Here is a 14,428-nt window from a genome sequence, read left to right on the forward strand (position 1 = left end):
TTCCTCTACACTCCCATCAATGGCTTTGCAAGTACACACTTGGAGTTCCCTGTAGTCTCACACCAAGCAGAAGGCTGCTCCATAATACTGGATGATCCTCAACTATCTGACTCCTTTGCTTAATAAAAACAGAAGGCTAATACGAACCAAGATGGTGCTGGCAATACACGGTGATGTTTTGCAAGCAGCTCACAAAATCTTTAGATATTACTATCACTGCAATCTGCAGCCTGTTATTTCACTTTAAGTTACATAACATAATCTAAACGAACCAACAATTTTATATCTCCTGAAGGATTCGGCAGACTTGATTTCTTGGGAATGCTGGTACAGCACCTTTAAGCAGAGGAGAGTCTATTGCCATGGCCCACAGAAGGGAAGGAGGGGAAGACCCCAAGCATCTGATGTGATTAGTCCCTTTGTTTCCTTCAATACTCTTACACCTCTTTCTGACCATTCACACTTTGCCCCGTTTGCAACAATGTGCCAATGGGTGCAGCACCGTAGCACTGTTTGGGCAAAACCGGTGATAGTAGTTTACAAGGCCCAAGTATGACCTGAGTTGTGACACATTTTCCAGCTTGGTTGCCTGCAGCACTGCTTCAGTCTTCTCCTGTGACATATGTAAGCCATGCTTGTCAATGACATGTCCACAATATGAAATTTAATTCTTGAAAAACTCACATTTCTCTCTCTTTGTCTGCAGACTATACTCACTCAGCCTGGTAAGTACTCTACCAAAGTTCTGGAGGTGTTCTTCATCATTCTTGCCTGTCACAATGACTTTATCAAGGTAACATTGTATTCCTGGGATATCTTGGACCACTTGGTCCATTGTTCTTTGCCTATTTGCTGGAGCTGATGCAATGCCAAAGATGAGATGATTATACTGGAACAGACCATTGTGAGTGTTGATTGTGAGGAACTTCCTGCTTGACTCCCCAATCTCCATTTGCAGATAGGTTTGTGGCAAGTCAATCTTTCAAATTCGGTCACTTAATGTATTTGATTAGTTTTATGTGTGAAACTTTTCACTCTGTGTGGTTTTTCTCTTAGGTGGTGTTTTTTATCTGCCTTGCACACTCTCTCTATGTGACCTTGTCTGTGACACTTCCTGCAAACTCTTTCTTTGAAGCAACGATCATTTGCATTATGGAAGGATTTACCACATAGATAATATTTTTGCTTTTTTGCACCATTCAGGGACATTTTGTGTATTTCACATTCTAACCTCTTTTTTCTGTAGTTCTGCATCCTTAGCTTCAATCTCTATTGATATTGCAATGATCAATGTTCGTTCTAAGGTTATATCTCTTTCTGACAGTAACCTCTTTTAAGTGCTTTGAATATGCACACCACATACAAGCCTGTCCCTTAATACATCAGAAAGTCCATCTCCAAAATCACAGTACTAGAAAAGTTTGCACAGTTCTGCAATGTATTCCCAAATGTTTTCATCCTTTGACTGGTTCCTTTTGTAAAATCTAAATCCTTCAGCTATTACCAGCAGTTTAGGGCTCAAGTAATTTTGTAAAATTGTAACAATTTCATTGAACGTTTTGCTTTCTGGCTTTTCAGGAATTAGTTTGCTTAAGAGAATGTACATTCTAACACCTGTTAACCTCAGAAGTGTGGGGGTTTTCTTCTGCTCATCCACATCATTCACTTTACAATAAAGTTCAACTTTATTGATGTACAACTCCCAGCCTTCATTAGCACCACTGAATTTGTCAACTTTCCCGACTGAAGCCATCGCCATGTTGTTTTCACTTTTAACTTTGCTTGTTGCTTGTCTCTCAGTGTGTACTATGTATTGTACTCACGTGTCCCTTTGTTAGCGTCCTTGACAGCTTCTGTACTGTTTAACTCTCACTGTTGGTGCAGTTGGTGATATTTTCTGACATTCAGGTTCGTCCTCCTCACCAATTTGTTCCGTCTGTACAACTACATATCAATTGAGTAAAAGCAAGCATTCGGGAGATGACTTTAACTGGTGTACTCACATCGAAGTGAGAGAGAGAAAGAATAATGTGCATGCGTAGACAACAGATCAATACGCACGCATAGACAACAGTCCATATGTAGTGCTAAGTGGAGTCATTGCTTTAGAAGAAATAGATCCAAGGGCAACAAAGAGGTGATCACCAGCAGCTAGGGACTGCTTCAAGTCGGTGGGCTGGGCCATGTTCAAGAAATGCATCACAATTGTCACCGACTTTATTAAGCCAGTCATGGACAAATACAGCCCCACTAAATTATTCGGTCTTCCTCAACTAGAAGCCCTGGATGAATCAAAAGATCTATAATCTGCTAAGCGTCAGATCAGTGGCTTTCTGGTCAAAGCATCAAGTAAAATACAAAAGGCTCAGTTACGACTTTCAAAAAGCTATCTCACATGTGAAGTGGCAACTCTGGATCAAACCTGAATCAAAGAAGGATGCTCAACATCTGTGGCAGGGCTTGAAAACTATCACCTCCTACAAATTAAAACCAAGCAATACTGTATGTGTGACGACGAAGTTTCACTCCCAGATAAACTCATCGTCTTTTATGCTCCTTTTGACTGACAAAACACGAGAAACCTTCACAAATTTCCTCAGCCCCTGACAACACTGTAATTTCAGTCTCTGAGGACGACATGAAAGCATCCTTCAGAAGGATGAACCCACAGAAAGCAACTGGCCCAAATGGTGTACCTGGCCAAGTACAGGAGACCTGCGCTAATCAACTGGCTGGAGTATTCACTGTTATCTTTAACCTCTCATTTCGACAGTCTGAGGCATCAAACAGACTTCAAGCTCCTCCACAATCACCATCAGCAAAAGTGCACCACAAGGCTGTGTGCTTAGCTCCCTGCTCAGTTCCCTGATCTATTCGTTTTACACTTATGACTGTGTGGCTAAGCTTAGCTCCAATGCCAGATTCAGGTTTGCTGACAACACCACTGTCATAGGCCGAATCAAAAGTGGTGACGCATCAGCATACAGGAGAGAGATCGAAAAGGTTGGCTGCATGGTGCCACAACAACAACCACTTACACAATGTCAGTAAGACCAAGGAGCTGATTATTGACTACAAGAGGAGGAAACCAGAGGTCCGTGAGCCAGCTCTCATCAGGGGATCAGAGGTGGATTGAGTCAGCAACTTTAAATTCCTCAGTGTTATAATTTCTGGGTCAATACTTAAGTAGTATTACAAAGAAGACACTTCTACTTCCTTAGAAGTTTTGTGAAGATTTGGCATGTCATCTAAAACTCTGACAAACTTCTACAGATGCACAGTGGAGAGTGTACCGACTGGTTGGTTTGTAATTCCACACACAATGAACTCAATTTCAAGGGCTCTACAACTCATGCTCTTGATATTTAATTCCTATTCTTTTTTCTTTTTCGTATTTGCAAAACTTGTTGTCTTTTGCACACTGATTGTTTCTTTGTTGTGAGCAGTTTTCCATTGATTCTATAGTGAATGCTTGCAAGAAAATTAACAGGGTAGTATATAGTGACATATATGTACTTAGATAATAAGATTACTTTGAACTTCGAATAATCCAAGTTCATGCTAATCCAAGAAAGTGAATTTTAGGGTAGTATATGTTGACATACAAGTACTATGAAGGGGGGAGGAGAAGAGAAAGATTGGGAGAAAGAGGTGGAGGGGGAAGACTTCAGGGCTTCAATGTTTCTGTGGGGTTTCTTGTTTCGTGGATGTCTGTGAAAAGTACGAAATTCAAGTTGTATACTGTATACATTCTCTGATATTAAATGAACCATTGAATTTCTCAAAACTTCAGAGCATTTCCAGGAAGATCTACAACACAATGTAATAGTCAGCCAGCTATGTGGCATGTGTGTAGGTGCTGGTGCTCGGTACTGGCTGCACAGACCTTCACGAGACAACTATTTTGTGCCGATGGATTGACATCTGCTGACTGCTGGCCTGCATGTAACGAGGCTGCTATTCTGGGAGCTTGGATCTGCCAGGTGTGAGAGAGTGATTCAGCTAACCTTCAAAGGAAAAACTCATTAAGTGTGCAGTGAGAGTGGCACAGATTGATAAGATGGGAAGATGGAGCACCACGCCAGCAATGCAGGCATTCAGGGTTGAGAGATGTTGAGGCTCTGCAATATAAGGCAGTGGATTTAATTGCTCTATCACACAGCCACAGAGACTGCAGCATTTTGCAATTCACAGAAGGGGGTTAGAGGGAAGAGGACATAAAATCAACGACGCCAGGAGAAAAAGTTAGTGAAGGTATCCCAAAGCAGCTTCATTGTTGAGAATGTCAGGATTGTGATATTATAGGTCTCTACTCCTAACATTACTCAAGGAGGGCAGAACTATCCAAGAACTAACATCGGAATGTCAATGACTGCGAGGATAGTATATGAGAGCCAGTGACCATGCAACTAATATCCACATAAGGCGATGCTAGGGAAATTGGGTGAGCGACCATGTGACTAATATCAGAAGTGTTTTTGTACAGTGGATCAATTTCAGAAGACAGAGAATGGAGGTCTACAAATAGAGGAACCGTACAACTGCAAATTTTGTATGATTCTACTGGCCTTCCAGCTCATCATGTCTGTGCAAGTATAAAAGAACTTACTAGCCTAATCTAGCAGTTGACCTTTGTTATGCAGTTCTTAAAGTATACATCTCAGTATAGTCCAAGTGTGATCGATTCAAGTTTCTGGCTTCCTTCCAGACAGTGAGTTTCACATACCTTCCACCCACTGTGCTGTTGGCTCATTCATCTCAGCTCCTGGCTCCTGGTTTTTGAACCTTCAGCTAAACGAAACACCAACGTCATACTTAATTTACCCAGGTCTCAGCTAAATCTGCCCTGAGCCCCCGCTTTTCCACAGCATACCCAATCTTTCATGATGGAACAGCAAAATCTTGTCATGAACATCTCTGGCCTAAACATCCAAGGGCTCACACTGCTGAAGGCCAAGAACAGAGGAGAGGTTAAGAACGCAGAGACACTCAGTGTCAACTGAAAGGAGTACTTGACAGAACACCACTTTAACTCAGTCCCTGTCACAAGCATCCTTGATTCCATAACACAGCAAACTATCTGGCACATTACCAGCATCACCCTAGGCTGACAAGAAGCTGAAAAGGCCTTCTAAAATCAATGAGGCCTAAGGATTAGATCACGTCCCACTGAAGTTTTTACCCTTGTTAGTGAGGAATTTTAGTCACAAATCAACAACCTCACCACCCACATCTGAGAAGCAGCAGAAACACCAGGGACCTCAAAGATCATAAGATCCACTAGTGTGATAAAATAGACTCCTAACCTTAAAATCTACCTTGCCATAGTCTAGCACCTTATTGTCTGCCTGCACTGCAACGGATTCTGATTAATTGAGACCAGTACATTTTGGTCCAATTAAGCGGCTATTAGCCGAAGTTTCATGGAAATAGTTTTTTAAAAAGGTATAAAAACAATGAACTATTGCTTTAATGTAATAGAACACCACCAAAACTACTTCTACAGTACTATAAAACTCCAAATAGCTATCGACAGAGAAATTCATCCAGTGTGTGCTGCCGTGTTCTTTTGATTCTCTGTAAATGAACACAATCAGCGCAGACACCTAGTGTAGATAATTTGTCACACATTAAAACAATCATCTTGAATACAATGCTTTCAAAAATTGCATCCTCCAGATCTTCATTTTCACCGGAACATTCAAGATGATTGTCGATACATTCAAATTTGTCATAGTTTTTACTTGTTGAAGTAGTGAAATCATTTGATTTTCACTTCCAGCCATTTCTGTAATCTCCAAACCTGAAGGCTTGAAACTGCAGTGAGTAAAACAGTTCTGAATTGTCTTAGTGCTTATTACTTGCCAACTATCAGTCACAAAAATCACTTTGTTTTAAAAACACAAACACACCAAAATGATGCTTTTTAAAACTGTTTCCTTTAAGCACAGTGTAGTGTCTAACGGCCACACGACATGCACACAACTGACGCTAGTTAGAAACTGTTCAGCAACAATCTCCTGGATTAAGTGGTATAGTGTCCCAAATAAACAAAGGGAATTTCTTTGATTTGTTTTAGTTCTTTACGATTTGTCCCAAGTAGCTGCTCCAATTAACCAGTGGCCCAATTAACAGGAATCCAATGTATTTTATACTGCTGTTTTTCATTGCCGGCATGAACATTCAACTCACAGACCTCCGTTGATACCCCTCCCCCCCCCCCTTACCCCATCCCTATCTATAATTTTAGTCTGGTTCTCTTTCTCTCTCTTTTTCCCCCCTCACTATAATCTCCCCCCAGCCCTACCTTTCTTTTTTCTCTTTTATTTCCCATAATTCTCCACCTTCCCCCAGCCCATTTCCCTCCAGCCTATCACTTCCCAGCTCTCTACTTCATCCCTCCCCCCACTTCTTATCCCCCCCCCCCCCTTGACTATCCCAGGTTACTTCACTCCTGATGAAGGGTTTCGGCCCAAAACGTCGTCGCTACCTCCTCCCGTAGATGCTCCTCCCATTGACGGCCTGCTGAGTTCTGCCAGCATTTTTAGTTTTTAATTTATTTTACCATCTTTCCAGAAGATAATTCTGATTGTAATGTTTACAGGGGAGTCTGTCTGCTGTCTTAGAATCACATTACCAATTAGAAGATAGGATCCTAAAGCCTCTTTGAAAAGTACATCATGCCAGTTCATATCATTCATGGCAAACCCTGGACCATCACTGTTCATGGTAGAGGAGTAGCTTTCATGAAGCCACTGATAACTTCAGATCGGGCTGTTCAGGAACACAGCAAAGGCAATGGAAGAGACGCATCACCTCCCATATTTGCCACTTGCTCTCCTCATCGAGAATCTCCATCTTCACCTGTTGTAGAATCTCCCACATTGACATCCTCAACCACCTCACAACCCACAAAGCTAGAGTGGAAGTCACACTTACAAATGAGGAATTTTGAAGAAGAAAGAATGAAAACACAATATGCAAGCTATAATAAACCCACGGTTCTAAACAATTTTCGCATAATCACTTAGCTCCAATATTTTATGTCTCAGCTTATGGAGGAAAGCATCCCATATACCCCTTTTAACCTCCTTTGCAATGTTCAAAAGAACACAATGCAAGATGACATTGGTAAGCTACGGCAACGTTCTGCAGGCTACGTAGAATACTTGTAAATATACTTTTTTTGAATTATTCTCACTGTAATCTGCAGCAAATAATTTCCCACAATCTATGGACCCACTTTCAAGGAATCTTCATCTCATGGTCTCAAAATTTATTGCTTATTTATTTATTTATTTCTGTTTCTTTTTGTTTTTGCAGAGATTGTTGTCTTTTACACACTGGTTGTCTGCCCTGTTCATGCGGTCTTTCACTGATTCTATTATGGTTACTGGATTTAGTGAGTATACCCACAAAAAATTTAATCTCAGGCTTCCATATGGTGACACATATGTACTTTGAAAAGAAACTTTCTTTGAGCTGTGTACAACCAAAGACTTCAATGGAACAGATTGTGAAAGGCACAATTTGCCCTAAATCACAATGGACTGTGTTTGATCTGAAACCCAACAGCATTCCCTGGCCATACATCTACCAACTGGTCAAATCTTCAGTGAGCACTGATCCACTGAATCAAAGCAAAGGGCAGCAGTTCTCAAATCCAAACAACATTTGAAGGGTTGGGTGACTTACCTCATCAGAAGGGGAGACTAAAAGTGCCCTTAGAGCCTGAACACAGGCAGCAATTACATTTTCAGCGCTATCATCCAGTGCAAAGCGAAGGAGGAACAAACAGCCAGCATCCAGCAGCATTCTCAACACACTGTGCTTGAGGGAAGAGGAGAAATCACCCGCTTTAGCCTAGCAAAAAACAACAAGAAAAGAACTTGATGTACTTGCACCAAACATCCCATAATCAATCAGAAGCATCAAACTTTCGGTTTTACCTCTCAGATGTCAAGAAGAGGATCAAGAGCAGAGGCAGCTCTCCCCTACGCCATAACTTGCAGAGACCCCCAGGGATTTCTCTGTGGTTCTATATGCAATGTACTTGGCAACACCAACAGCGATGGAGTCAGCTTTCGCATGTTCTCTGACAACATCCAGCTCAGTCTACCGACCATCTGTCTTGCCTTCTCTGCCTCTACACTGTCAAACTGTTAAGTCAGTACTCATTCCTTCAAGAGTAACTACCTTCAGTCCCACCAAAAATATATTTGATTCACTATGAATCCCATCTCTCTCCGAGAATCTTAACTTTTTATTTGACCCTGAGGTTCTGGCCTTTACATTCCCATCCACCCTCACAATATTTGATTCATTAAAATCTTTTACCATGCCTTTTGATGAGTCCAAACCCCTCTTCTCCAACATCTGATCTTCGATCCTCATGCAAAATCCTATCCAGACCCTAAACTATACAAAATCTCACAGGCACCACTACTCACTTGTTAATTGGCTTCCAGTTTGTAAAAATTCTGATTTATAACTCTTTATTTTTTGCCCCTATAACATCCTCTAGCGCAGCAACACTGGTCTTTGATCAACATCTGTGGGTGTGCCTTCAGTCATCTTGGCAAAATGTCTATACTAAATTAAATCTCAGCTTGGCAGATTTTAAGATCCTCTACTAAAGCTATCAACGTAAGAAGTGAACAAAAGTTGATGCAGTTTTGATGGCTGAATAGTCCACAAATACTCACCTGTCCTCCAATATTTAAATTCTAATCTTGTTACAGGATTGCACAGTGTATACCTCAGGTGGGTAGCGATGCTCTGTTCTCATTTAAAACGAAACAAGCTCCTGGCTTATAAATGCACTATCCAGCCTGCACTGACCCTTAACTTCCCAGACAATCTACAAGTACCGTAGATTCCGTACTACAGAGCGCACCTGATTAAAAGCCGCAGGCTCTAATTTTAGAAAGAAAATCAATTTTGTACTTGTACAAGCCGCACCGGATTTTAGGCCGCAGGTGTCCCACGTTGTAATATGAGATATTTACACAGAAAGATATTACACGTGAGGATTTTTTAACTTTTAATTAAATCCGTATGGTAACATAAACAAATACATATTGCAAATGCTTTTTTTCAAACCGTGCCTGTAACGCGGCTACTTTTAAATATACGTTGCGTATACTTCTTTACTGAACAACATTCCAATATCTCCTAACGACTGGTAAAAAATATATATACTGCAGCCTACCAGGAAAAGTTATTGATCGCCTTTAACTTAAAAGCAGCGTTTTCGCTCCGCCGCTCCGCCGCTCCCCCCCCCCCGCCGTCCCGTTTATCGCAAACCGGTATCCCACAAGACACGGCGAAACCGGGTGTGACGTCATAGCATCCCGCGATGTAGTACAGAAAACAAATATAGTTAAAACTCTTCTAACTTTAACTAGAAATTACTAACAAATGAATTACTAAGCGAAAATATTATAAACTAAATATATATACTGCAGCCTACCAGGAAAAGTTATTGATCGCCTTTAACTTAAAAGCAGCGTTTTGGCTCCGCCGCTCGCGTAATGTGCTCCCCCCCGCCGTCCCGTTTATCGCAAACCGGTATCCCACAAGACGCGGCGAAACCGGGTGTGACGTCATAGCATCCCGCGATGTAGTACAGAAAACAAATATAGTTAAAACACTTCTAACTTTAACTAGAAAATACTAACAAATGAATTACTAAGCGAAAATATTATAAACTAAATAACTGCCATAAAGGCAGCACAATGCTTTTCTTCGAGTGTTTTCCATGTTGATGAGGGTGAGTACAAATGACTGATTTACAATAATTTAATTGTGAAAGTGCGCTTGATTTATCGTACAATTTCATTGGACCTCTGTGAACTACTCATCAATTTTATTGGTCTACTGTTACGAGGCAAAATGTTTTTGGCGGCATGAAAAAAAATCATGTATTAGCCGCTCTGTATTAAAGGCCGCAGAGTTCAAAGCTGTTCAAAATGTGGGAAAAAAGTAGCGGCTTAAAATCCGGAATCTACGGTACTTTTTTACTGAACAGTGCACGAACAACATTCCAATATCTCCTAACGACTGGTAAAAAAATATATACTGCAGCCTACCAGGAAAAGTTATTGATCGCCTTTAACTTAAAAGCAGCGTTTTCGCTCGGGTCTAATGCGCTCATCTAATGTGCTCCCCCCCCCACCTTTCCGTTTATCGCAAACCGGTATTTCCCACAAGACGCGGCGAAACCAGATGTGACGTCATAGCATCCCGGGATGTAGTACAGAAAACAAATATAGTTAAAACACTTCTAACTTTAACTAGAAAATACTAACAAATGAATTACTAAGCGAAAATATTATAAACTAAACAACTGCCATAAAGGCAGCACAATGCTTTTCTTCGAGTGTTTTCCATGTTGATGAGGGTGAGTACAAATGACTGATTTACAATAATTTAATTGTGAAAGTGCGCTTGATTTATCGTACAATTTCATTGGACCTCTGTGAACTACTCATCAATTTTATTGGTCTACTGTTACGAGGCAAAATGTTTTTGGCGGCATGAAAAAAAAACATGCATTAGCCGCACCGTAGTAAAAGCCGCAGTGTTCAAAGCTGTTCAAAGCGTGGGGAAAAAGTAGCGGCTTATAATCCGGCATCTACGGTAACTCACCTCAGATGAGGTGCTTTAGATTTGCTTTGTCATCAGGAACAGAGAGGGTGTAGATATGACACAGGAAACTAAGACAGTAGCTGACATCACAACACTTGTAGAAATCTCAGCTTGCAAGACAGATTCAAGATGGTTGCAAGTACTGAGGATGAGAACCAAAATCCACAGACATGATTGAACACAGGAGTACATGGTACCTGATGCATTTGAGTGAGGAAGTGTAATGTGTGAGAAAGAGAGGCAGTTTTCTGGAAACAGGGCACAATGTTGCCAGGGTGATGGATGGTAGTTTTCTGCATGCAACTCTCAAATAAAATATCAACTGCCTGGCGTCAAGAGTTGAGAGCCTTCACAGCAGGATGCAAGATGCCGATTGCGACAGTTCCAGAGGAACCAGAGGCATGTATAAAACAGATGAAAGTTTAAAAAGCTTGGGTTTAAAACAGAACCTCGAGAGACAATCTCTGGGTTGCAGCAACATTCTCATGAAAGATGGACAAATGGAATACAGATGTAAATATGCAACTAAGAGAACCACGTGAGAGGCAGAAGCTCAAGCAATGGGGCAAAGGCACTCAGGAAAAGAGGGAGATGCTCCAATTAGACCATAAGACATAGGAGCAGAATTAGGCCATTTGGTCCATCAAGTCTGCTCTGCCACTTCATCATGGCTGACAATTTTCCCTCTCATCCCCAATCTGCTGCTTTCTCCCTGTATCCCTTCATGCCCTGATCAATCAAGAATCTATCGACCTTTGCCTTAAATATACATAAAGACTTAGCCTCCACAGCTGCCCGAGGTAAAGAATTCCACAGAATCACCACTCTCTGGCTAAAGGAATTCCTCCAAATCTCCATTTTAAAAGGAAGCCCTTCAATTCTGAGGCTGTGTCCTCTGGTCCTAGACACTCCCACTATTGGAGATATCCTTCCACATCCACTCTGTCAAGGCCTTTCACTATTCAATATGCTTCAATGAGGTCACCACTCATTCTACAGAATTCTAGTGAATACAGAAGATAAGAACATAAGAAATAGGAGCAGGAGTTGGCCATCTGGCCCATCAAGCCTGCCCCGTCATTCAGTAAGATGACAGACAGACATACTTTATTGATCCCAAGGGAAATTGGGTTTCATTACAGCCGCACCAAGAATAGTGAAGAAATATAGCAATATAAAACCATAAATAATTAAATAATAATAAGTTAATCATGCCAAGTGGAAATAAGTCCAGGACCAGCCTATTGGCTCAGGGTGTCTGACACTCCAAGGGAGGAGTTGTAAAGTTTGATGGCCACAGGCAGGAATGACTTCCTATGACGCTCAGTGTTACATCTCGGTGGAATGAGTCTCTGGCTGAATGTACTCCTGTGCCTAACCAGTACATTATGGAGTGGATGGGAGTCATTGTCCAAGATGGCATGCACCTTGAACAGCATCCTCTTTTCAGACACCACCATCAGAGAGTCCAGTTCCACACCCACATCACTGTCCTTACGAATGAGTTTGTTGATTCTGTTGGTGTCTGCTACCCTCAGCCTGCTGCCCCAGCACACAACAGCAAACGTGATAGCACTGGCCACCACAGACTCGTAGAATATCCTCTGCATCATCTGGCAGATGATAAAGGACCTCCGTCTCCTCAGGAAATAGAGACGGCTCTGCCCCTTCTTGTAGACAGCCTCAGTTTTCTTTGACCAGTCCGTTTATTGTCAATTCGTATCCCCAGGTATTTGTAATCCTCCACCATGTCCACACTGACCCCTTGGATGGAAACGGGTCACCGGTACCTTAGCCCTCCTCAGGTCCATCATCAGCTCCTTAGTCTTTTTCACATTAAGCTGCAGATGATTCTGCCTGCACCATGTTACAAAGTTTCCCACCGTAGCCCTGTACTCAGCCTCATCTCCCTTGCTGATGCATCCAACTATGGCAGAGTCATCAGAAAACTTCTGAAGATGGCAAGACTCTGTGTTGTAGTTGAAGTCCGAGGTGTAGATGGTGAAGAGAAAGGGAGAAAGGACAGTCCCCTGTGGAGCCCCAGTGCTGCTGACCACTCTGTCTGACACACAGTGTTGTAAGCGCACATACTGAGGTCTGCCAGTCAGGTAATCAATAATCCATGACACCAGGGAAGCATCCACCTGCATCACTGTCAGCTTCTCACCCAGCAGAGCAGGACGGATGGTGTTGAACGCACTGGAGAAGTCAAAAAACATGACCCCCACAGTGCTCGCTGGCTTGTCCAGGTGGGCGTAGACACGGTTCAGCAGGTAGACGATGGCATCCTCAACTTCTAGTCGGGGCTGATAGGCAAACTGGAGGTGGTCTAAATGTGGCCTAACCATAGACCGGAGCCTCTCTAGAACAAGTCTCTCCAGGGTCTTCATGATGTGGGAGGTCAATGCCACCGGTCTGTAGTCATTGGAGCCACTGGGGTGAGGCGTCTTTGGTACAGGATCGAGGCAGGACGTCTTCCACAGCACAGGAACCCTCTGTAGACTCAGGCTCAGGTTGAATACATGGTCAAGTACTCCACATAGCATGGCTGATCTGTCTGTAAACTCAGCTCCATCTACCTGCCTTTTCCCCATAACCCTTAATTCCCCTACTATGTAAAAATCTATCTAACTGTATCTTAAATATATTTAGTGAAGAAGCCTCAACTGCTTCCCTGGGCAGAGAATTCCACAGATTCACCACCCTCTCGGAAAAACAGCTTCTCCTCATCTCCGTCCTAAATCTTCTCCCCTGAATCTTAAGGCAATGTCCCCTCGTCCTAGTCTCACCCACCAGTGGAAACAACTTTCCTCCTTCTATCTTATCTATCCCTTTCAAAATTTTGTATGTTTCTATAAGATCCCCTCTCATTCTTCTAAATTCCAGTGAGTACAGTCCCAGGCGACTCAATAGCTGCTCATAGGTTAACCCCTTCATCCCTGGAATCAACCTGATGAACCTCCTCTGCACTGCCTCCAAAGCCAGTATATCCTTCCTCAAGTACGGAGAGCAGAACTGTACACAGTACTCCAGGTGCGGCCTCACCAGTACCCGGTATAGTTGCAGCATGACCTCCTTGCCCTTGAATTCAATCGTCTAGCAATGAAGGCCAACATTCCGTTTGTCTTCTTAATAACCTGTTGTACCTGCAAGCCAACTTTTTGCGATTCATGAACAAGCACTCCCAAGTCCCTCTGCACAACAGCATGCTGCAATTTTTCACCATTTAAATAATAATCTGCTCTTCTATTATTCCTTCCAAAGTGGATGATCTCACATTTACTAACGTTGTATTCCATTTGCCAGACTTTGTCCACTCACTGAACCCATCTGTATCCCTCTGCAGACTCTCCATCTCCTCTGTACAATTTGCTTTTCCACACAGTTTAGTGTCATCAGCAAATTTTGCTATGCTACGCTCAGTCCCCTTTATATAACATCTTCTGCTATAAGAACCAGAGCCACCAAATGCTCTTCATATGACAAACCATTTAATCTTGGAATCATTTTCATGAACCTTTGAACCCTCTCCAATGTCAGCACATTCCTTCATAGATAAAGGGTCCAAAACAGCTCACAATATCCCAAGTGAGGCCTTACCAGTGCTTTATAAAGTCTCAACATTACATCTTTGCTTTTATATTCTAGTCCTCTTGAAATGAATGCTGACCTTGCATTTGCCTTCCTCACCACAGACTATATTTTCTCTCCACTTAGAAAATAGTCAAGCCTTTCATTTCTTCTACCAAAGTGCATGACCATACACTTCCCAACACTT

At 42.2% G+C, this 14,428-nt stretch overlaps 1 protein-coding gene across 4 annotated transcripts in view; it reads right to left on the reverse strand.

The window, feature by feature from the left end:
* Positions 1–14,428, reverse strand: part of rpap1 (RNA polymerase II associated protein 1) — a 150,545-nt gene that overhangs the window by 54,214 nt on the left and 81,903 nt on the right. For all 4 annotated transcript variants that reach the window (XM_073040307.1, XM_073040304.1, XM_073040305.1 and 1 more), the window contains exon 11: positions 7,696–7,863. In XM_073040307.1, the coding sequence (XP_072896408.1) occupies positions 7,696–7,863 (168 nt within the window). The remainder of the gene's footprint in view (positions 1–7,695; positions 7,864–14,428) is intronic.

This window comes from Hemitrygon akajei, chromosome 3, assembly GCF_048418815.1.
Source record: "Hemitrygon akajei chromosome 3, sHemAka1.3, whole genome shotgun sequence".
In the NCBI taxonomy this organism is placed as follows: Eukaryota; Metazoa; Chordata; class Chondrichthyes; order Myliobatiformes; family Dasyatidae; genus Hemitrygon; species Hemitrygon akajei.